General features: G+C 25.5%; 1 protein-coding gene across 7 annotated transcripts in view; it reads left to right on the top strand.

Moving 5' to 3' along the window:
• Window positions 1-26,292, top strand: part of LOC126894429 (uncharacterized) — a 69,104-nt gene that overhangs the window by 8,778 nt on the left and 34,034 nt on the right. The window contains exons 2-4 of one of the 7 annotated variants that reach the window (XM_050665467.1): window positions 24,012-24,222; window positions 24,425-24,679; window positions 24,960-25,131. The exons of 1 other annotated variant lie outside the window; for it this stretch is intronic. In XM_050665467.1, coding sequence (XP_050521424.1) covers window positions 24,012-24,222; window positions 24,425-24,679; window positions 24,960-25,057 — 564 coding nt within the window. In that variant the 3' untranslated portion in view covers window positions 25,058-25,131. Of the gene's footprint in view, window positions 1-19,126; window positions 19,368-24,011; window positions 24,223-24,424; window positions 24,680-24,959; window positions 25,132-26,292 lie in introns of those variants that run through there. 5 more of the 7 variants (XM_050665469.1, XM_050665465.1, XM_050665463.1 and 2 more) reach the window with 5 other exon arrangements.

Genomic DNA, 26,292 nt, shown 5'->3' with positions numbered 1-26,292 from the left:
ATAAATTACCACCTCGACGTGCACGACAACTTGATTTTATTAGTCAGTTTACAACATCGATACGGCACGTAACAGGTACACAGAATACAGTGGTCGATGCGTTATCGAGAATAGAAACTATAAATGCACCGCCACCGCTAGATTATGACAAGTTAGCTTACTACCAGTTAGCAGACGCAGAACTATTGTCGTTATTGTCAAAACCGGAATTATCGATAAAACTAGAACTCGTAAATATGCTCACTACGAACACTAATATTTACTGCGACACTTCTAATGGTAGACAACGACCGTATCTTACCAAGCAATTTCGCCGCAATGTGTTCAATTGTCTACATAATCTCGCTCACCCAGGTATACGGTCAACAATAAAATTAGTGAGTAGTCGTTTCGTGTGGCCGTCGATGAACAGTGATTGTGCGAAATGGACTCGTGTTATAAGTCCGTGTGGTATTTTTAATGTGCCGAGTGATCGTTTTTCACATGTACACATCGATATAATCGGTCCTATGGTCATGTCACATGGTTGTAATTACTGTTTAACCGCTATAGACAGATTTTCTAGATGGACAGAAGTTTTTCCAATTCAGGATATTTCGGCTGAAACCATAGCTCGTACGTTATTTGAAGACTGGATAGCTCGATATGGAGTTATAGAGAGATTGACAACAGATCAAGGACGGCCATTTGAGTCTACTCTGTTCACCGCAGTAACGCAAATTTTAGGGTTTAGAAGAATACGTACATCAGCATATCATTCACCAGCCAATGGCTTAGTCGAACGATTCCACCGATCACTTAAAACGGCAATAAAGTGTTACGAGACTGAGCACTGGACAGATGTACTTCCCTCAGTTCTTATGAGCCTTAGATCAGTGATTAAAGAAGATCTAGGTTTAACACCTTCAGAAATTGTATTTGGAAGTACGATTAGATACCTAATGAGTTTTTTATGCAGTCATCAGTGGCAACAGACCCTTGTTCCTTTGCTGAAACACTAAAGAAAACAATGGAAACCATACGCCCAGTGTCAACTTCAAACCACGGAAGTAAAAAAGTTTTTATATATAAAGATCTAGCATCCTGTTCTCACGTTTTCGTTCGGGTCGACCGGGTCAAGAAACCGCTAGAACAACCATATGAAGGGCCGTACAAAATTGTTCAACGATACGAAAAAACCTTTAAATTATTAATTAGGCAAAAAGAATGTATCATATCAATAGACAGACTGAAGCCATGTTTCAACGAAAATGAAGATAATAACACAAATCTATCAATAACAACGAACCAGCACAACCAGAGAAATACAACTACAAGACCTGCAATAATACAAACAAAACAAACCAAGTCAGGAAGAACCATCTGCCTCCACGTAAGGTTTTTGTAAATTGTGAATTGTATCACTTTTATATTTGTATTTGTATTTTTATATTTGATATTTGTAACTATGTATGTTTAACGTAAAATTATCGTTTTCACTGGAAAGGGGGTAATGTAGGGATTAACAAAGATGTTAAATAACATGTCACAATGAATGCGTTTATATATGTTTATATGTTTTATCTTAGATGTACTGCAGTACGATAACACTCCGTGTATAAAATCATTTTTCATTATTAAAAATTATTAATTATTATAAATTTTAATTGTAGTATTTTGTAATAAATATAAACANTTCGCATCGAAGCTAAAACTAAAAATACATTTATATATTATGTATAGAACGTTTGAAAATTTATTATAAAACATTAAATAATCATTTTAAACTAGTGTGAATTTTGATATTGAGATATATTCTTTATTATTTTGAATATATCTGGTTTTCTCTTGCATGCTACTCTTAACAAGTCGTCAAGATGTGAATCAGTAAGCCGATTTCTGTACACATTCTTTGCATATTTCATTTTAGAATATGAAGTTTCACATAAATATATTGATGTGAACATTGTTAAAAAAAAGTGAGTACATTTTTGTATGGTTTTGTATTTTCCTGGCACTAAATTCCAAAATTCTATGTACTGTTTTTTTTCTCTTTTTTCTTTGAAAGTAATTTCCAAATTTGTATCATTTTTCAATTCAATAAATTTATCAAATAATTTTGAAATATCAGATACAATTAATGCAGCTAATTGTGTTAAACTACTAAATTTTAAGTGCCAAGGATTTTCTACTAGTAAAAAGCAATTTTTCACACTTCCTAAAATCTTTTTTTAAATTCATTGGATAAGGCAGCTAAATTATTTTTAATTATTATATTGTTTGGTTGAGGAATGATAATATCATCATATAAATAATAGATATTGAAAAATTAGATTCTAAATTAGATAATAATGATAACATTCTTCATAGTAAAATCTTTTACAAAAGTTATCAATAATTCATATTATATGAATCTTTTTCTTGATGATATAAATTTAAAAATGTTATAATAAATCATGACAATATTATTTACACAATAACTATTTTAAATTAATTTGAAATGCGATTTAACACAATATATTTTTAAGAACGCAAAACAAAAAAATGAATTATTATTCAATTTTAATAAAAACAACAGCAAGTGTATGTTTAACAAAAATTTAACATAATGCACAGTCAAAATATAGAATTCCTTTATTTAAATTAGAATTTATATTTTTTAAGTTGATATCATATTTTATTAATAATATGGATTCAGTTATAGACTTTTTAAATTATATTACTCATAATTTAATTTTCATTCTGACCGAAAATAATGACAAATGTGCAAAAATAAAAGTTTTAATAAAAAAAATATTATAAATAGGAATAAATCAAACAGTGACAGTATGTCATATTACATTTCTCAATAATAAACATAATCTTACCATAAATAATAATTCATAGTTTTACATCCACGTTCCCGATTCATACAGATAAAATTTTTTTTTTGGTTTTACACTTCAGGGTTTTTTTTTTTATATATCACTAGACACAATTACTCCGTTTCTAATGAACCAAATTTTTTTTACAATACGTAAAAAATTTACAAAATGTATTAAGTACAAACAAAATCTTATAATAGATAATGAACAAATGAACCCTTTCATTTGAAAGGGCAATTGGACGGTATGCGTTAGTAGCATTATCACTTTTAGGGGTAGAAATTACTTTGAAGTGCTTCCAAGACTCCGAAATGATATTGTTAATCCATAAATTGTTTAAGATAGTTAAAAGAATATCAATATTTTATTGGAAGATGTTTTAAAAAAAAAGGAGAATTATTATCCAAGCCAGCAATAGCAGATTTCCTCGAAGAGATATCAAAGGACAGTTCGTGACGATAGAAAGGAGAAGAAAAGAACCTATTATTACTATTATTTGCTAAATTGTCTGTAAAATGTAATTCAAGTTCGTCAGGGGCAGGAACGTAAGGAGGTGCAATTTTATTACAAAAGTCGTCAAACCAGTCATTGTTGGTGATGGAAGAAGGACGATTTATACAGTTTTTGAATTTTTTAGTTATGGTCCAAAATTCAGAGATGGACTTTGAAGGGTGTAGATTTCTGCATAAATTATTCATCATATACGCTTATTTATATTACTACAATTTCATACTCCATATAAATATTTTGAGTATAAAATTGTTGAGTATACAAAAGTTTTTTTGTATATTTTGATAAGAAATTGAAAAAAATAGCTCTAATTAAAAAAAAAATATATTTTATAAATATAATCAATTCAGAAAAGGGTANAAAAAAAAATATTTTATAAATATAATCAATTCAGAAAAGGGTATTAAATAAAGGTAAATAATTTAAAAGTGTTTGAAAAATGTTTCAATGTTTCTGAATTCGAATATGGTTAACTTCCAAACATTATTTTTTAAAGAGCGACGTTTAAATAAATATAAAACAATTAACTGACAGTTAGCAAAATGTTTCTTTTTTTTTTTTTTAATTTTATGCTATTTATTATATAATTTTAATCAAAATATTTGTTTTTTTCATGAAATTCATTTATTAATTTGTATTAATAATTAATTGAATACTTATTTTAGACTATTTAATAAATATCAATCATTTGAATAGCAATTTTATATAGTATCACTAAACGTAAATTTCACACACTAATTTATTTTAATTATATGATTTTAATCATTTACCAATTGAATGTAGTAGGAAGCCACTGCTAGAGTTTTTTACTCTTATATGATAATACTCACAAATATCGTTTACAATGTGATTGTATGTGTAAATGTAACTGAAATATTTAATACTTTAATGGTTATAAAATAGGCCCGACATAATTGCATAAGTAATTATGAAGTTATTTGGTATAAATATTAATGTACATAAAGGGTATTTCAAACCTAACTGATAACACTTATAACTTTTGATTCAATTATCATTTTTTTTTTTTAAATAATTATTAACTTCTTACACTAAGACCTATTTTTATAATTTATTAATAACAACAAAGAAATTAATTCAAAATTTGTAATTAATATTTTTTTCGAAATTTTAAAATAATTCGGGATATTTTGAAAGAAATGTAAATTTCTTACAAATATATATGTATATATATATATATATATATATATTAATATATTTAATTTTAATAAATAGAGTAAACATGGATAGTGGGCAGATTATAAGCAAACCAATACAAGTTGCACCAACCTACATTATACACCCCTCTTTGTATTAAAAGGCTAAAAGTTACACTCAATGAGTAATTGTCCTAAAACTGTTATTGACTGCCTAACAATTTTAGTAAGAGAAAAAACAATCTTAAAATTTAAATAAACATTAAAAAAAGTTTTTATTTTTTATTTAATGCTACATTATGATCATAAGAATACAACAAGTTTGAGTTAAATATGTTTACTGTTTCTTAGTTTTAGATTAATTATTTTTAATATTATTTAAATTTTTAACTACAAGAACTAATTCATAATCAGCTTATAATTAAAAAAGTAATATAATCAATATTATCAAGGATATTATTATACGTAATAATATCCTTCTATACTATAAATTTGTAATTAGGATAAAATTCAGAAACGAGGAGTTGATGTTAATTTTGGAATATTCTAACAATTCCTTTCGGTTTTCCATATTTTATTAAAAAGGATCAGCCCTCATTTCATGGCAAATATTGGTCATTAATGATTTTTATAAATTAAATAAGCAGACAATTGTCAATTTTTTAATTCTTTTTTACAAATAATAAATATTGACAGATTGATTATAATTTGATAATAATTATAACATTGTTCATAGCAAAATCTTTTACAAAAGTTATCAATAATACATATTATCTTTTTCTAGATGATATAAATTTAAAAATTTAATAATAAACAATGACAATATTATTTACACTATTTCTATTTTAAATTAATCAGAAAAACGATTTAACAAAATATATTTTTAAAAAAGCAAAAAAAAAAAACCCAGCACAGGGGGGTCACGGCATAGTGGTGACGTGGCATAGTTGGATCAAGTATAATGATATCTGACAGTGATTAAAATCACTATAAAAAAAAAACGCTTCGATGCAAATCTTTAGATAGTGTTTAATTTTAAAAAATTGGTGGATTATTCCAAAAGCTTCATAAACTGCTAGTTCCTTATTAATATCCTGATTAAGANNTATTCCAAAAGCTACATGATCTGCTAGTTCATTATTAATATCCTAATTAAGATAAAGTATGTCGAATGAAAAAGGGATTATTAAAAAATATTATTTCTCATAAAAAAATAATGTTGATCCATACACTTTTCAATATGTCATAGCATTATAAAGTTAAAAATGTAAAAAATAAGAATTTTCACACAAAAATAACATTTGGTATTCATTTTCACCATGAAGTCAAAATTAAGTCCGAAATTTTTTATTTCCATAATAAAGTATATTACATAAGCTTTAATTTAAGATATATATAAAAGTTTCAGTATTTCCGGAACACTTTCAAAAATTAATTTGAAAAAATAAATTTTTTGTGAAAAAGTTGTCATTTTAAATCCCTCCTGTGAGCAGGTTAAGTGTCAGATTTACAAAAAAAATATACCAAATAATAAGTAAAGACATCAAGCATCTATAAAAAAAAAATTATATTGATATGTTCATTTTTGAAAAAGTTAGAGCATTATTAAGTTAAAAATATTAAAAAAAATTATTTTACAAAAATCGTATTTTTTTATTAACTTTGATGTCAACTTTCACCACGAAGACAAGTCCAGAGGTCAAATTTTTTTTTTTCAAATTAAAGTATATTACATTAGCTTTAATTTAAGATATATATAAAAGTGTCAGACCTTCCGGAACACTTTCAAAAGTTAAGTTGAAAAAGTTCTACTTTATATATGCATTTTTTATATTTGAAGCCCCCCCATATATAGGGAAATAGTCTGATTTAAAAAAGTATATCCAATGAAAGATGTATATAAATACTACTTCCCATGAAAAAATTGTATTGATCCATACATTTTTTAAAAAGTTATAGCACTTTAAAGTAAAAAATGTAAATTATAAAATCGAAAATTTTCACACAAAAATAGCATTCGGTAGCCGTTTTCACCATGAACACAAGTCCATAGGTCAAATTTCTTTTTTTCAAATTAATGTATATTACATTAGCTTTAATTTAAGATATATATAAAAGTGTCAGACCTTCCGGAACACTTTCAAAAGTTAAGTTGAAAAAGTTCTATTTTATATATGCATTTTTTATATTTGAAGCCCCCCCATATATAGGGAAATAGTCTGATTTAAAAAAGTATATCCAATGAAAGATGTATATAAATACTACTTCCCATGAAAAAATTGTATTGATCCATACATTTTTTAAAAAGTTATAGCACTTTAAATTAAAAAATGTAAATTATAAAATCGAAAATTTTGACACAAAAATAGCATTCGGTAGCCGTTTTCACCATGAACACAAGTCCATAGGTCAAATTTCTTTTTTTCAAATTAATGTATATTACATTAGCTTTAATTTAAGATATATATAAAAGTGTCAGACTTTCCGGAACACTTTCAAAAGTTAAGTTGAAAAAGTTAATTTTTTGTGAAAAAGTTGTCATTTTAAATCCCCCCCTGTGGGCAGAAAAAAGGTCAAATTTACAAAAAAAATATACCAAATGATAGATAAAGACTTGATGTCTTTCTACAAAAAAAAAATTATATTCAAATGTTCATTTTTGAAAAAGTTACGGCACTTTTTGGTAAAAAAAATTGAAAAATTTCAAAAATTAGCGATTTTTAAATTTGTAATTTTTTTGGAGGTTTCCCCCATTTACGGGGAACGAGGGAAATTTTTTCAATTTTGAAGGGTAATGTCTTCGACTAGATACGATTTGTGATCTTTTGACGTATCGTTGAAAGAAATCCGTTCGGTGAGAGCTGAGAAAAAGTGGTAACAGACACAAAAAAAAANCCGTTCGGTGAGAGCTGAGAAAAAGTGGTAAAAGACAGAAAAAAAAAAAACACATTATAGTAAAATTAATACCTTCTCAGCTTCGCATCGAAGCTAAAATTAATTATTGTTCAATATTAATAAAAATAGGAGGTAATTAAGTGTCAGTTTCACAAAAACTTAACATAATACACAGTCAAATTATAGATTACCTTTATTTAAATTACAATTACTTTTTAGTTGATATTATATATTATTAATAAAATGAATACCATTATAGACTTTTTAAATTACATTACTTATAATTTAATTTTTATTAATTTAATATAATGACAAAAGAACATCGAATTAAAAAGTTCGAAATAATTTTTAAAATAAGCGTAAAACAATAATGAACGAAAAGTGCTAGTATTATTGTGATAAAAGCGTCAGGCGCTCAATATACGAAAAATATAGCATTCACGCTTTTAAATAATACTAGCACTTTTCGTTCATTATTGTTTTACGCTTATTTTAAAAATTATTTTGAACTTTTTAGTTCGATGTTCTTTAAAAACGTGTTTTTTAGTTTTTTTATACTATATTTATTTTTCACTTATTAGTTACACGTTATGATAGTAGTTACTATCAATATGATATTGATCATACAATCATGATGATTGTAACGGGTAAAGGGGAATCAGGGTTCGATTCCGGAGAGGGAGTCTGAGAAACGGCTACCACATCTAAGGAAAGCAGCAGGCGCGCAACGTGGAGGTAGTGACGAAAAATGACGATACGGGAATCATTCCCCGTAATCGGAATGAATATACTACATATCTCTTAATGAGTATAAAGCGTATTAATATATAAATTTTAATAGTAATTAGAATATATATATATGTAAAGCGACTTAAGTACGTAAACGTATCATGCACGAGGTATTGCCGTGTTTTGTTGGTGGGCGGGCATGGCGGGGGGGGACATTATACACGAGGCATATACGGCGGTAGCGGCGTCGGCTGTAGAAATATATAAATAAATAAATAAATATTTATACATATATATATATATATATATGTATGTATATATATATTAATATTAGCGGTGGCGGTAGGAATATATGATCTTCGCATAATATCGCGGCACTTTCGCTGGCGTCGACGACGCGATGTCCAGCGTGATCCTCGGGCGTCTTAAAGTTAGTAGCGTAGATGACGACGGTGCGCGAGTGCGGATCGGTTTGTTGACGTTGTCACTTAGACAACGGGAAGAAGACTACGGTATCTTTAGCGGTGGGACGTCGTCGGCAGTTCGGCACTTGCTGGACTTTGCACAGCGGCGTATAGCGCGCGGTGTTGGTCAGTCAAATACTCAAAAATTAGGGCAACGGCTGATAAAGATGGCACGAGTTAAGAACATCGTGTATAACGAAACGATGAGGGGCAGTGTCAATCACAATAAAAATTTGTTATACATACAGGGTGATTTTTTTATCATAACCCACTCAATTACTTACAGAATAATATTAATTAAAATTTTTTTTTTTATTATTATCTTTAGTTACACATTATTCTTGAATTATTAACTATGTAATACTTTTTAAGTTCATCCCTTATGCCTGGTAAGGGTGTCAACTTTGTTTTTTTAAATGGTAACACATATTTTGAATTTAATAAAATGTTTGAGTNATGAAAAATGAAAAAATGTCAAAAATTAGCAATTTTTTAATTTGTAATTTTTTGTAGATTTTCTCCATTTACGGGGAACGAGGAAATTTTTTTCAATTTTTGAGGGTAATGTCTTCGATTAGATATGACTTGTGATCTTTTGACGTATCGTTGAATGAAATCGGTTCGGTGAGAGCAGAGAAAAATTGGTAACAGACACAAAAAAAAAACACATCATAGTAAAATTAATACCTTCTCAGCTTCGCATTGAAGCTAATATGAGTTCCATTAAATGGACAAATATATAGATAAATCCTTGACTGACTAATGGTAAAAAACGAATAATTATTTATTTTAAATTATAAATAGGAATAGAACAAACTATATCTAAAAAAATAAACAAAATATGTTCAGTCACTTTTGTGTAATGAGATGATAAATTTGGTTAAAGTTGGTTGACCTTCAAATTTTGCTATTAAAATACTGCAAAATTTAAAAAATTTAAATTAAAATTTCGACGTTAAAAAAAAATTCAAAATTCATATACTTAAGTATGAAATTGAAGTACTATTTAATATGAGTAAAACAATGCCTTTTCACAATGATAGCTTATTTGGGTATAAAGTTATAGGCTCTAGAACATAAAGTGTTTTTTCATGTTTTTAATTATAAAATATGCGCTATCTGTTAAAAAAATATAACATTGATATCTGGGAAATAGTAAAAATAAATAAAACATACTTTTTAATAATAACGAAATATAATTTAATATTTTTTCGAAATTGTATTTTTCATAGTTTATTAGAACAATAATATTAGTTCAAAAATAGAATAATAATCGTTATGTTGACAATAAGTCATATTTTATACAAAACATATAAATTAGTTGATTATAACTGCAATACTATTAATAACTAAGAACATAATAATATAATTATTTTATAATTAGTATTTTAATAATTAATGAGTATACGAGGGGTGTAGTTAAAGGGGAGAGAATATAGGTGAATTTCTCTTTGAACCAGCGCTATCAATGTTTTTTTAGGCTATTTCCAAGAAATAAGGAACCAATGACCTTTTTTTTAATCATCTCTTTAATTTTTAGCAAAACAAATTCTGTAGTATGTTTAACAAAGTAAAAAAAAATAAATACCCTCTTAAAATAATTTTTGAATACGCTCAAGGTAATTATTTTTGTTATTCTGATTCTGTTGTAATATTTTTCTTACAAAAATCTTATCGTGCCCGGCGTAGCCGTGTAATATTACCAAAATCAGTGGCCTACTTATGATGGCAGCCCGAAGAGGCTAACAAGCCTTTGACGTATAAGGCTTGTAGGGCACCGGTCTGGGTCCGAGCCCCAGCTAGATGAACTCTAGTATCTTGAATTAAAGCTTATGTAATATTCTTTATTATGAAAAAAAAAATTCGAATTTTCTTTTGTCTTCATGACGAAAATGACTCTACCATGTGCTTAAAAAAAAAAAATAATTAAATTTTAATCTATAAAAATAAAGTTATAATCAGCTTAAAATTAAAAATGTAATATAATCCAACCCAACGTAATAATATCTTTCTAGACTATAAATTTGAAATCACGATATTATTAAGAAACTCGAAATTTAATGTTACTTTTGGAATATTTAACAATTCCTTATGGTTTCCGTAGTTTTTTTATTAAGAAGGATAATCCCTCATGATTTCAGGCCAAATATTGGCCCTTAATGACTTTTATAAATAACAGAAGTTGACAATTGTCAATATTTTAGTTCTTTTTTATAAATAATAGATATTGAAAAATTAGATTCTAAATTAGATAATAATGATAACATTGTTCATAGTAAAATCTTTTACAAAAGTTATCATTAATACATATTATATGAATCTTTTTCTTGATGATATAAGTTTAAAAATGTCATAATAAATCATGATAATATTATTTACACTATTACTATTTTAAATTAATTTCAAAAACGATTTAACAAAATATATTTTTAAGAATGCAAAAAAAAATACAAATTATTGATTAATAGTAATAAAAACAGCAATTATATTAAGTGTATGTTTAACAAAAGTTTAACATAATACTCAGTTAATACCTTTATTAGCTTCGATGCGAAGCTGAGAAGATATTGGTTTTACTAAGATGTTTTTATTTTTTTTTTTTTGTGTCTGTTACCACTTTTTCTCAGCTCTCACTTAACTGATTTCTTTCAACGATACGTCAAAAGATCACAAATCGTATCTAGTCGAAGACATTACCCTTAAAAAATGAAAAAAATTCTCCTGTTCCCCGTAAATGGGGGAAACCTCCAAAAAAATTACAAATTTAAAAATCGCTAATTTTCGAAATTTTTTCAATTTTTATTACTAAAATGTGCCGTAACTTTTTCAAAAATGAACATATCGATATAATTTTTTTTTATATAGATTTATATGTTTTTACTTATCATTCGGTATATTTTTTTCATAAATTTAACCCTTAACCTGCCCACAAGGAGGGATTTAAAATGACAACTTTTTCACAAAAAATTAATTTTTTCAACCTTATTTTTGAAAATGTTCCGGAAGGTCTGATACTTTTATATATATCTTAAATTAAAGCTAATGTAATTTTCTTTATTATGCAAAAAAAAAAATTTCGGACTTTATTTTATCTTCACGGCGAAAATGGCAACCGAATGCTATTTTCGTCTGAAAATTCTCGATTTTATTTTTTACATTTTTAACTTTATAATGCTATAACTTATTGAAAAGTGTATGGATCCACACAATTTTTTTAAGAGAAATAATATTTTTTAATAATCCTTTTTTCATTCGACATATTTTATTTTAATCAGGATATTAATAAGGAACCAGCAGATCATGTAGCTTTTGGAATAATACAAATCAAATTTTTAAAATTAAACACTATCTAAAGATTTGCATCGAAGTGTTTATTTTTGATAGTGATTTTAATCACTGTCAGATATCATTATACTTGATCCAACTATACCACGACACCACTGTGCCGCGACCCCCCTGTGCTGGGTTTTTTAAATTAGAATTTATAATTTTTAGTTGATATCATATTTTATTAATAAAATGAATTACAGTATAGACTTTTTAAATTATATTATTCATAATTTAGTTTTTATTCTGACTGAACATGACAAATGACAAATGTGCAAAAATTAAATTTTTAATAAAAAAATATTATAAATAAAAATATATCAAACAGTGACAGTATATCATATTGTATTTCTCAATAATAAACATAATCTTATAATAATATTGATCCATAGTTTTACATACACATTTTTTGAAATGTTTAAAAAATATCAAGAGTTTCTACAGATCTAGATTTTTTTTGGATTTATTTTTCTGGGGTTTTTTTTTGTGTGTCACTGGGCACTATAACTTTATTTCTAATGAACCGAATTTTTTCTATAATACATAAAAAAATCACAAAACGTATTTAGTTAGAGCAACCAGGGCCATACTTTTGTAAATTTTTCCTCGATACCAGTAATAAAGTAAAAAAGTTGTTAAAAAACAGTCAATGTTGAGATTTTACTATTCAATTATTATTGAAGTAATTTTCCGAAAACTGGGAGGATAATTGCAAAAATTTTTTTGATTATACTTCAGACAAATTACACATTAATATTTAATCATTTTTTAAAGATTCATTATAAAATAATTTTATGATNTTTTTTGATTATACTTCAGACAAATTACACATTAATATTTAATAATTTTTTAAGAGCCATTATTATATAATTTTATGATTAATTTCAAAGTTTTTGGGATTGTATCAAATTAAAATCATTTTCTGTACTAACTATACAAGAAATCTAATCAATTTTAACTTCTGGTTGGTATTTACAGCTTTTAGATTTATAAGTAAAATAATAAATAATAATTTAACTAAAACCATATTATTTCTTTATTAAAATCAAAACGGTTTTGACTTCATAGAAAACATTAAGTATTTTTCCTTATTAAAAATAACTAACACGGCACATCTGGTACCATTATATTAAAAATACGATTTCCATTAAAAAGTCTTTTCTATATAGACAATTTGAATTGACTAATGGAAAATTACAAATAATTATTTGTTTATTAAAATTTATGTTCAAACATAAGTTTATAAAAAATTAGAGCTAATTTAAACCTTAGTTTAATGGGAGAAATATGTCTATAATGTATATTATTTAGAGATAATATTGATTATGAATTAAACTTCAAAAGTTAAATATTTTATAAAATCATTTAACAAAGAAAACTTTAAATATTATCACCTATAAGATTATATTTAATAATGTTATGTTTTATTCCACACATCTTATAAGAAGTAATTTCAAAAAGGTTTATTGCTAAGTAGTTTAATTATTATTTAACTTTGCAATAATAATAATAATTTTCTCGAAATTATACGTTACGGTGTGATTTTGTAGATCTCTATTAGAAAAAAATTATTTTCAGATTTTTCTACGTTAACGAAACCTCATTTGCCAAAATATTTGGAAAATTTGGAAGTATATAAAATTTCAATGAAAACATTTATAGATGTGGCCGACTATCTATATTTTTAAGAAAATATTGTTACTTTCAATGTTTAAAAAGTTTTAACTTGCAAGAATATGTATCAATTACTAAAAATTTGTGTATTAAATTTTAAAATCATAAAATATATGACTGTATTATAACAATATTACACCTCTTAATAACTATTTTTTGTATAAATTATAATATTATTTAATGTTATAATAAAGATTATAAGATTGTCTTTGATATTACACTATAAAAAGTTTTGAAAAAATTAATTTAACCATATTTTTACTTAGTAAATGTTTTGTTGCTTTGTACAAATAATTTTATTTTGTACAATTCCGTCCTTTGAGGTAGATCACTTAAGAGGTTTTACACTTAAGTATTACTTCACAAATAGTATAACAAAAAAAGTAAACATTTAATTATGAAAATGAGTTATTAGAAGTTATTAACAATTTAGAGTAATTACTGGAGGTAATGAAATTTTTATCACTAGTCATTTTTACGTATTCATACGCTTGATCCTGCTTAGGTATAAAAATGAGAATAACTTCCAAAATAATTAAACAAAAGTTGTTATGGACCAGTAATTTTCTTAATTAGATTATTTTCTATTTTAAAAGATAGTTGAATACGTATGTTACCATTAAAAAAAAACTTTAACAAGGGTAGATCACCGATTTTCATAAAATTTAGATAGATCTAACCTATATTGAATACAGAAACAGACGTATTTGGAATTTTTTGCCAATGCCACCCCTAAGTCGAGAAAATTGATTTTGAACATTTTTAATTAGCTTAAATAGGGACATTTTCTTCCTAAAACAACTTGTGTTATGGTTAATATTACAATATATGATGTATTTCTATAACTGTCCTTACAGCTTCCAATTCTTCTCTCCTCATAACATGACTAAATCATCTAAGTCTATTTTCTCTCATATTATCCACGATTGACGCTACACTTATACTCTCTCTTATATGATCGTTCCTTATTCTATCTTTTCTAGTCACTCCACTCATCCAACAAAGCATTTTCATCTCTGCTACACTCATTCTCTGCTCTACTTTCTTATCAACCGCTCAACACTCTGAACCATACATCATAGCTGGTCTCACTACATTTGTTCGGTCGTGACGAAACAGTTTGGTGGGTGAGCGCCGATTTTTTATTCTCTTCAACAAGAGCGCGACCTGTCACAACTGGTTTACTTGTTGGGGTAGTGTGTGGCGGTGGTCGCGAAGGTGTCATTCGCGTATCGGCATGCCTAGAGTGGTTTTGTGTATCACGGACTCTAGTGCGTTATTTTGTTGATTTTGTTTTCTTTGACGGTTTTATGTGTTCAATTCACTCTGTTGATTGCGTCGGGCTCAACTGCTTTACTTGACACATTCACTATCTCCTTTTGGGTACAGAAAGCAAGGTCTATACATTTTCTGTTTGTTAAAATATTAATTACAAAAAATTTATGTTGTTGTATTTTAGTATATTAGTTTTAAATATAAGTACTAACAATAGATTTAAGATAAACCATTGTTGTTACTGTATTAGAGAATACATATTAAATTAGATAAAAATATTACAGTCCATTAAAAACGTTTTCTTTTAATTTTATCTAAAGGAATCTTTAGACGTGATTTCACTCGGCGATTGGTCGTCCGATTATTTCGCGTCGCACAACATTGTTGTAGAATTTACCTTTTAGCCTCACTGGAATTCTTATACCGCATAAGACACTAGACGCTTCTCTCAACTTCAACCACCCGCACTTAATCCTGTGTCTTACATTCTCGTCAATACCACCGCTCTTTTGCACTACTGATCCTGAATACTTAAAACTTTCTACCTCCCCATTTACACTCTCGCCAATTGTCACTGATCTCCTCAATTCACCTACCTCATGTTCTCTTTTGTCAACCCAGCCAGAATTTCTGGTAATGATAAAATTAATTGTCATAAAGTGTCTAAAATTGGTCTTGTTCTAGTAAACTCAATGGTGGATAATAACTTTCATGATATAAATCTTAAAAGGTCAAATAAAGTTATAACTGTATCTTCAATATCTTCTATTATTAAAATTAATAATGAAATAATTAAAGTAAACCCATTGCTACTATTTCAACTAATCTCTTTTTAAAAAAAAACCAGCAGCGTCCCGGCACAGTGTGTACAGTGGGTGCAGAATAGATGATATGACACAGTGACTAAAATCATTATCAAACAACAACGCCTTGATGCAAATCTGTAGATAGTGTTTAATTTTAAAATTTTAATGGTTTATTACAAAAGCTATATGATCTCCTTATTTATATCCTAAATACAAGTTATATGCATTACTAGTGCAAAGTATGTAATCGATGAAGGATTTCTCCACTATAAAGTTATTTGACAAATGTATCAAACAAAACTTTTTTCCATTTTCTTATTCATTTTCCCATTCTAAATTTTGATAGAATATATCTTCAACAAAAGTACAATTTTCTTAATCTTCAATCTTTATTTCTATTGAATTTGTACGCCATTGACCTTTGCAATGTTCACATATAATAGAACATTAAAGTCCTGTTTTTCGGCAGCCACAATTTTTACCAGCTCCAGCACCTGAATAAAGGACGTTTTATGACAATTATCTTTATTATTAGCAGAAAATCCGGTGGCAATTGACATAATATAATTGTTGTTTGGGAATGTACAATTTAACGTTTAGTTGGGTTTAAACAATATAGCGTCAAATCAATTACCTACTCTATCTGTTGTATATTAATATACACTACACTTTTATGATACAATAAATAAATAAACTCACACATATGCATTTATAACATTGTGTCTAATGTAAGTATATCATGATAAAAAGTAACCGTAAAATGAAAAAAATTGGAAAATAAATTTTAGTACTCATATTAAATGTGATGTAACTCGAAAAATATTTGTTTAAATGAAAAAATATAAGATAGCTTTTTTATTTAAAATTATTTTTTAAACAACTTTTGTACGAAACTTTTTTTTGTAAATCAAATATTTTTTGAGAAAATTAAAAAAGTTCATATTTTTTAAATTTTGCGAGTCTGTAAAAAAAAAAAGCTCAAGTCCAATCGATGAGGACTTTTAGTATGTCATTATACATACCTTAATTCAACTTAAAAAAAAAAAAAATTTGGTTGGGAATTTTTTCCGTCATTCGCCAAATTTACTCCTTCGTTAACCTAATATGAATCTTTTTCTAGGTGATATAAATTTAAAAATTCAATAATAAGTCATGATAATATTATTTACACTAAAACTATTTTAAAATAATTTAAAAAGTGATTTAACAAAATATATTTTTAAGAATTCAAAAAAAAAAAAAATGAATTATTGTTCAATTCTAATAAAAACAGCAGGTATATCAAGTGTATGTTTAACAAAAATTTTTACATAATACACAGTCAAAATATAGAATACCTTTATTTAAATTACAATTTATATTTTTTAGTTGATATCATATTTTATTAATAAAATGAATTCCATTCTAAACTTTTAAAATTACATTACTTATAATTTAATTTTTATTCTGACCGAATATAATGACAAATTTGCAAAAATAAAAGTTTTAATAAAAAATATTATAACAAACACTAACAGTATTTCTGAATAATAAACATAATCTTGTAATAAATAATGATCCATAGTTTTACATCCACGTTCACGATTATTTGAAATATTTAAAAAATATGAAGAGTTTATAAACATCTAGATATTTTTTTGATTTTACTATTCTGGGGATTTTTTGTGTATCACTGGACACAAATACTCCATTTCAAATGAACCAAATTTTTTCTACAAAATGTCAACAAATTACAAAACTTATTTAGTTAAAGCAACCAGGGCCATTCTTTCGAAAATTTCTCTTCTATACCATTAATAAAGGAAAATATCCCAAAAAAATTGTTAAATAACACTCAATGTTGATATTTTTACTATTCAATAATTATTGAAATAATTTTCCGAAAACTGGGAGGATAATTGGGAAAATTATTTGATAAATTTTCAGACAAGTTACACATTAATATTTAATAAATTTTTTTAGAGCCAATATTAAATAATGTTACTATTGATTTCAACATTTTTGGAAAACTATCAATTTAAAATCATTTTCTTTATTAACTATACAATAAATCTAAATTTTCATTACTGGTTTTTATTAACAAAGTTAATAGAAAACAAAGTTATAGAAATATAAAGTAAAATATAAAATCGAGAATTTTAGCACAAAAATAGCATATGGTAGTCATTTTCACCGTGATGACAAAATGAAGTCCGACATTTTCTTCTTTTCCATAATAAAGTATATTACATTAGCTTTAATTTAAGGTATATATAAAAGTTTTAGTATTTCCGGAACACTTTCAAAAGTTATGTTGAAAAAGTTGTCATTTTGAATCTCCTACTGTGGTTGGTAAAGGGTCAGATTTAGAATAAAAGTATATAAAATGATAGTTTTCATCTATCTATCTAGCGTATCTATCTAAAAAAACTATATTGATTTGGTCATTTTTTAAAAAGTTATGGCAGTTTTAATAAAATAAAAATGTCGAAAATTAGCGATTTTTAAATTTGTAATTTGTTTGGAGACTTCCTCCATTTATGGGGAAAGAGGGAATGTTTTTCAATTTTTGACGATAATGTCTTCGATAAGATACGATTTATGATCTTTTGACGTATTGTTGAATGAAATCGGTTCAGCGAGAGCTAAGAAAAAGTGGTAAAAGACACAAAACAAAAAACACATCATAGTATAATTAATACCTTCTCAGTTTCGCATTGAAGCTAATGTGAGTTCCATTAAAAGGACAAATTTATATATAAATCCTTGACTGACTAATGGAAAAAGACGACTAATTATTTATTTATTAGAGTTTTAGTTCAAACATGAATTTATAAAAACTTGGAGATAATATCGCAAAGTGTTATTTACCTAATTATTTGATATCAAAAAAAATAAAAATACTTTAGTTATACCTTAGTTTAGCGGGAGAAATATATTTATAATGAATAATATTTAGAGATAATATAGATAATGAATTAAACTTCGATAGTAATTATTTTATAAAACCATTTAACAAAGAAAAATTTGAATATTATTACATATAAAATTATATATAATAATGTTATGTTTTATTCAACACATCTTATGTATAGTATTTTCAAAAAGGTTTATTGCTAAGTGGTTTAGTAATTATTTACTACTTTGCAATAATAATAATTATCTCGAAATTATTCATTAAGATATTTTTCTACGTTGATGAAACCCCATTAAATAATAAGATTTTATAAATATTATAAGATATAATTGATCTATCATTTTAAATTTCACCAAATTTTATTATTTTTAGAAAAATATTGTTTTTGTATAATTTATGTGTACGCTCAACATATGAGGTAAAACAGCAAATACATATTTATTTTTTATAATATATTACTATGAAAAAATAGCATTATTTGATCTAAAAAGCGTATGAAAAAGATTGATTATGTTGAATATTACAAAACAATTTTAATTTTTGTAATGGTCTTATTTTAACAATAAAATGTCAATAAGAAAATAGTATTTAATAATTAAATTTTGTAGAGTAATTCAAGATTTATTTTATTTAAAATTTATTTGAAATAATATTATTTAGTTTCAACATTTTGCCCCAATTTTTGTAATATGACTTATCAAATCAGCAAAATATTTATCATTTTATGCGGCTTAATTTCATTAATGGCTTCTCCTTCAAAAAAAGAAAACAACGAAGAAGCTAGTCCATCAACGGTAATTTTATTTCTATTTTATTAATATACATAAATTTCAATTTAATGCATTGAAACTAATAATATCATGTAATGAAATTTATGAAATATAATAATTTAAAATTTGTATTAATTAAATTATATAATTGAATCATATTTCGAATTTTTTTTTCATTCACTTATTACGCTATGCAACGTAAATATATTGATTACGTAGTAGCTAAACAAATGTTAATTTCTATATTTCCTGTTAAAAGTATTGTTACCGAAACGGACATTGTACATCAAATTTATTGATAGCTAAAAAAGACAATTGAAGCTATTTCAAAAATTCAAAATCGTTTTTCTTAACTTAGGTGAGGCAAAATATTAAAAATAATTTCATAATTATATTCAATGTAATTTAAATTCACGTAACTTTTATAAAATTCGTTGGCCTTATTACTATAGCAAATCCTTGTAAGGTATATATAAAAAAAAATTGAACACAAAAATAGCAAGTTTTTAACTACGGCAGCCATTTTCACATAGAAAATAAGTTATCGGGACAAAGTTCTTTTTTTAATTTATATTACGTAACACAAGCTTTTATTTAACAAATATATAATACATGCAGAATTTTCGGACCATTTTCAAAAGTTAATTTTTGTGCAAAAGTTGTCATTTTAAATCCCCCCCCTGTGTGCAAGCTTATCAGGTTTTCAAAAATATTATATCAGTTAAAAGGAAAATACCTAAGGAATTTTTATAAAAAAAAAAAAATTTTAATTTGTTGATTTTTAAAGAAAATATGGCAGTTTTTAGAAAAAAATGTTTAAAAAAAGTCAAAATTTATCGTTTACACATTTTTTTCAATTTTTAATGTCAATCACTTTAATTAGATAATTTATGTGATTTTTTTACGTACGTTGAAAGAAATTAGTCTGGTGAGAACTGAGAAAAATTGTCAACAGACATAAAAAATACACACATCATAGTAAAATTAATACCTTCATAGCTTCACATTAAAGCTAATATTAATTATAAACAAAAAAAAAAGAAAATTAGACAAATATCTATTTAGACAAAAATTACGCTACAGTAAATAATTTTTATAGACATTTGACATAAAAGAAATAATTAATTTATAATTTCTTTTATGTTTCTGCAAAAATTACATTAAATTATTGATTATCTATTGCATATTAAATTTAATTACTATGATTCGCATTTAATCATATATTATATTTATAATGAGGGACGGTGTGGCAGATTTGTTAACGCGGCAGTGCTTCGAGTTCGAAACTACATCACGGGCGGCTTCATTTGCTGAACAGGAGATAAGTTCAGTAATTGGAGTCGCCACTCTCTCTATCCAGGCGACGGACTAACCATCCGTCCTAGACTACAATCGTTATGAAAACTCATAAATTGAAAAAAATCCCCTTTATGAAAAAAAAAAGTTGCTTGATCAGCTTTCTCCATACACAAAATTAAAATCATTATCTTTAAAATTTTTAAAGTATTCATTGTCGATTTAGATTTGATATGATAATAAATTTCAACTACAAAATTAAATAATTGTACTTTGTAATATATTAATTTTTTAACTTTATTTGTGTGTGTTACTAATACTCTGTAATATTCCAAATTTGTTGGTAACATGTTGCTATATAAATCATAATACAAAAAAAAATTATTTTTAGTTTCACCTGAATTTAACAAAAAAATTTTACAATTACAATAAAATTTTATAATACACTCAATTAAGTAGATATTTTTAACAAAATTTAGATTGGTTATTTTAGTTCAAGCAAATCATTAAAATTAATGAAGTTCTCAATATTACAATTGAATCTTTTAAGCACCAAAAGTTACTTAGAAGTGATTACTATGATTTCTGTTGAAGTATTCTATTACAATAAAAATGCAAAAAAGATATTGAGCTTTTCTAATATATTTAGTGTACATAGTAATTATAAAATTTGCAGACTGCATATTAATCTTAATTATACCATTTTTTTAATTTTCATAAAATTTTCTGCTTAATAATGGCAATTTCAAGCTTGTCAGTAAAGCTAAAAATCATGGTAAAAACTTTTAGCTTTCTTTATATTTTAATACTTGTTTTTAGCTATTTAGTAATTATATCAAAATTATTTAGTGATGGAAAAAATCTTATTCCAGATTTGAAATCAACGCGAAAAATGGGTTTAAAAATTTATATTTTTGACTCTGATAAAAATTCCTCGAACACCATTTTTTTATAATTAAGTAGAAATGTAAAGTTTTGTATCAAGCCCTTCAATTTTTATACGGGTTTGCCAAAAAAGTAACAACTACTTTATAATTTCTTTGTAAAAGTTACTATACTAAATTATTAAATATCATTTTATACTACGTTCAATTACTATAATAGATAATTATTCATATATTATACTTATAAATCACAGAACTGCCAATTAGGAATAATAAAAAAATAGGAGTTAATATTGTTTTTGGAATAATCCACCAATTTTTAAAATTGAACACTATCTACAGATTGGCATCAAAGCGTTTCTTATGATAGTAGTTTTAATCACTGTCAGTTATCATCTATACTTATTATAACTATCCCACGTCCATACTGTGCCACGACCTTACTGTGCTACCAAATTTACTTTAAACAATTTTTGCAATTTTATACTTATGTTAAATCATTTTTTTTATTGTTTATTTCTAATAAGGACTTGTGTATGTGTACTACTTTCGTTTTACATGCCTCTTCTATTTATTAAAATGCTTGCAATTCAAAAAGTATTTAACCTAAAGGTTTTATAAACTCATTAAAAATTGTAATAAAACTAGGTTAAAAATTTACTACTTCGATTTCAAATAAATTAAATATTCCAAAATAATTTTTTTCTTCTTATATTATAAACATATAATTAAAACGGTAGCACAGTGGGGTCGCGGCATATTGGAGACATTACATAGTTAGTTCCAGTATAGATTTAATCTGAAAGTGATTAAAATCACTATCATAAGAAACGCTTCGATGCAAATCTGTAGATAGTGTTTAATTTAAAAAAATTGATGGATAATTGCAAAAGCAACATCAACTTCTATTAAAATAAAATACAAAACCCATAATTATCATACAAAAATAGTATATTTTTCAATATGGTAGCCATTTGCGTATAGAAGATAGATCGTCGGGACAAATTTTTTTTTTTCATTTTGTAGTACATAAAATAAGCTTTAATTTTATATATGTTTAAAGGACGCAGTATTTCCGGAACATTTTCAAAAATTAAGTTGAAAAAGTTATTTTTTGTAAAAAAGTTACTATTTTAAATCCTCCCAGTGAGCAGAATAAGTGTTAGATTTTCAAAAAAAATTATATCAAATGAAAGGGAAATATCTAAGGTTTCAATACAAAAAAATATTATTTTTATTTGTTCATTTTTGAAAAAGTTATGGCAGTTTTAAGTACAAAAAACATCCCGATAAAATGTAATTTTTATCGCAAACATTACATTTTTTTTTAAATTTTCGACAGCCATTTGCACATAGAAGATAAGATGTCGGGACAAATTTTTTTTTTTCATTTGATAGTATATAACATAACCTTTGATTTGATATATGTTTAAAGGACGCAGTATTTCCGGAACATTTTCAAAAGTTCAGTTGAAAAAGATCTATGTTTTTTACAATATTTTAAGTTTTGAACGCCCCCTATATAAGGGGAAATTGTCCAATTTTAATAAAAAGTATGTCAAATGAAAGATGTACTTATAATGTATTTAGAAAAAAAAAATTTGTGCTGATATATACATTTTTCAAAAAGTTATAGCATTTTTAAGTTGAAAATTTAAAATCGAAAATCGAAAATTTTAACACAAAAATAGTGTTTTTTTAACTACGGCAGCCGTTTAAATGTAGAAAAAAAAGTGTCGGGACAAATTTTTTTTTTTCATTTTGTAGTACATAAAATAAGCTTTAATTTGATATATGTTTAAAGGACGCAGTCTTTCCGGAACATTTTCAAAAATTAAGTTGAAAAAATTAATTTTTGTAAAAAAGTTGCCATTTTAAATCCCCCCCAATGAGCAGGTTAAGTGATAGATTTTCAAAAAAATGATATCAAATGAAAGGTAAATATCTAAGGTTTTAGTATAAAAAAAAATTATGTTGATTTGTTGATTTTTCAAAAAGTTATGGAAGTTTTAAGAAAAAAAAGTGAAAAAATTTCGAAAATTAGCGATTTTTAAATTTGTAATTTTTTTGGATATTTCCCCCATTTGCGGGGAACGAGGGAATTTTTTTCAATTTTTAAGGGTAATGTCTTCAACTAGATACGATTTGTGATCTTTTGACGTATTTTTGAAAGAAATCGGTCCAGTGAGAGCTGAGAAAAAGTGGCAACAGACATAAAAAAAAAAAAAAAAAAAAAAAAAAAAAACACATCATAGTAAAATTAATACCTTCTCCGCTTCGCATCGAAGCTAAAAAAAAATTTCTATTAAAATAGTTTAAAAATACAAAAATTATCAAAAAATTACATTGAAATGATTATTTTCAAAAATAAATATTCGTTGTATTATTCAATAAGTATATTTTGTTTTGTTCAATATTATTCAAATAATAGCAATAATTTATTTTAACTACTCTTTTTTAAATTAATGTCATTTTTTAAACAATTTAGATCGATGTTGAACCAAAATCATTAAAAACTGTTTGCAATGAACTTAAAGAAATATCTAACCAGGTAATAACTAAATACTCATCATTAGAAGATAATGAAGATTATGAAGATTATTTACACATTGCAAAAAATAATACAGATCACACGATAGTTAGAGCTATGATTCTGAATGAATATGAATCAGTCAAATTTGTTGTGAATTATTGTAAAGGTAAGAGTCAAATTACATTTTCATAAAAAAATTAATTTAATATATAAACTGAATCAAAATTATAATTGTTCAATTAAAAAATTGTTCTTTAATGTATTTAGAGAAATTATATAAAATATAATTTCTCTAATTAAGCAGATTTTACTTAATTTTCAAATATTTAAATAAATATTATATAAAATATTTATTATTATGTTTTCAGAACTAGGAGATAAACTAGACGTGATAGATTATACTACTCAATTGTTGTTTATAATAGTAGAAAAAGACTATACAAAATCGAGTTTGATGTGTTTTTTAACGAATAATCAAATATTGAAGAAAATATTTGAGTATTATTCTAATGATTCAAATTCCATCTCAAAGTCAGTATTTTTAGACTTTTTGAAAAATGAAAAACTGCTGGACGAAAAGGATAAATCATACCATAATATAGTTGACCAATTAAATTTACAAAGTAATTATTTAAGCATTTTTAAAACTATTTAAAAGAGAAAAATTTGAATATTATTACATATAAGATAATGATATGTGAAATAGTATAAAATTGTATAATTGTATAACATAATATTAATATTATGTTTCAATCCATACATCATATGAGTAGTAATACCAAAAAGGTTTATTGCTAAGTGGTTTAAAAATCATTTACCGACTTCGCAATAAAAATAATTATCTCGAAATTATACATTATGATATGATTTTGTAGACCACTATTAAATAAAATTTATTTTCAGGTTTTTCTATATTGATGGAACCACATTTGCCAAAATATTTAAAAAGTCTGAAAGTACAGCAATGTACATTAAAAGAATATTTAAATATGTTACAATAAGAATGTGTTCACTTACCAAAAATTTGTGTATTGTATTCTAAAATCATAAAATATATTACTGAATAATAATAATATTACACATCATAAAAACTAATTTTCAAATAAATTCTAATATTATTTAATGTAATAGTAAAGATTATAAGTTTGTCTCTAATATTACACTATAAAAAGTTTTGAAAATATTAATACAATTATATTTTTACTTATTATAATGTTTTGTAAAAATAATTTTATTTAGTATAAATCCATCTTATAGGTAGATCGCAGATTCCGATAGTAGTATTCGGTCATGCAGGGCGCGATAAGTTTTTAACACGCTTATATTAGTTTCACTTGTATGTCGGTTGATGTTGTTTGTAACTTTCCACGCGCACGTGTCTACGGCCTTGAAACTAGACGGTCGGGATTACAAATACAGGTAGCTAATTGGATTTTTATGATATTGCTATCACAGTCACGGATTGTTTATTATAAATTATGACTATCAATAGATATACTTTTTGTATTATCAGTTAGTGTATTTATAAACTCACAACATTATGCCTTACTACCATTGATAATAACAATTCTGTGTACCTGCGATTATTGATGGCATAAAAAATCAGTTAGCTACTTGTATTTGTAATACCTTGTGTATTATANTGCCATACGCCTTACGTATAATATTTATATATTCCTACCGCCCTGCCGCCGTTTATACCTCAGGTATAACGTTCCCCGCCCCTCCCGCCAACAAAACACGGCTATACCTAGTGCATGATACGTTTACGTACTTAAGTCAGAATATATTATATAATATATATCACGTACAGAATAATAAACATCACTTAAAATTCGCCTTGACTATTATTTCCTTACTTTAATCAGATATTTTTATTATTTATACACAGTTAAAGTTATTAATGTATGATGTATAATATTATATTATAATAGATACAATAATAATCGTTCAGTTATGTATCAGAATATATTTGACTATATACAGGTGATTTTTTTATCATAACCCATTCAATTACTTACAAAATAATTATATTTAAACATTTTTTTTTTTTGGTTATTTTTAGTTACACACTATTTTTGAATTATTAACTATGTAATACTTTTTAAGTTCATCCCTTATGCCTGGTAAGGGTGTCAACTTTGTTTTTTTAAATGGTAACACATATTTTTAATTTAATAAAATGTTTGAGTTTTTAATTTAATAGTAAATGGCATTTGAATTTTTAATATAACTT

Source organism: Daktulosphaira vitifoliae, unplaced genomic scaffold, assembly GCF_025091365.1.
Source record: "Daktulosphaira vitifoliae isolate Bord-2020 unplaced genomic scaffold, ASM2509136v1 Scaffold_1, whole genome shotgun sequence".
NCBI lineage: Eukaryota > Metazoa > Arthropoda > Insecta > Hemiptera > Phylloxeridae > Daktulosphaira > Daktulosphaira vitifoliae.
Note: the sequence above shows the minus strand (reverse complement) of the source record. Positions and strands in the feature narration are given on the sequence as shown.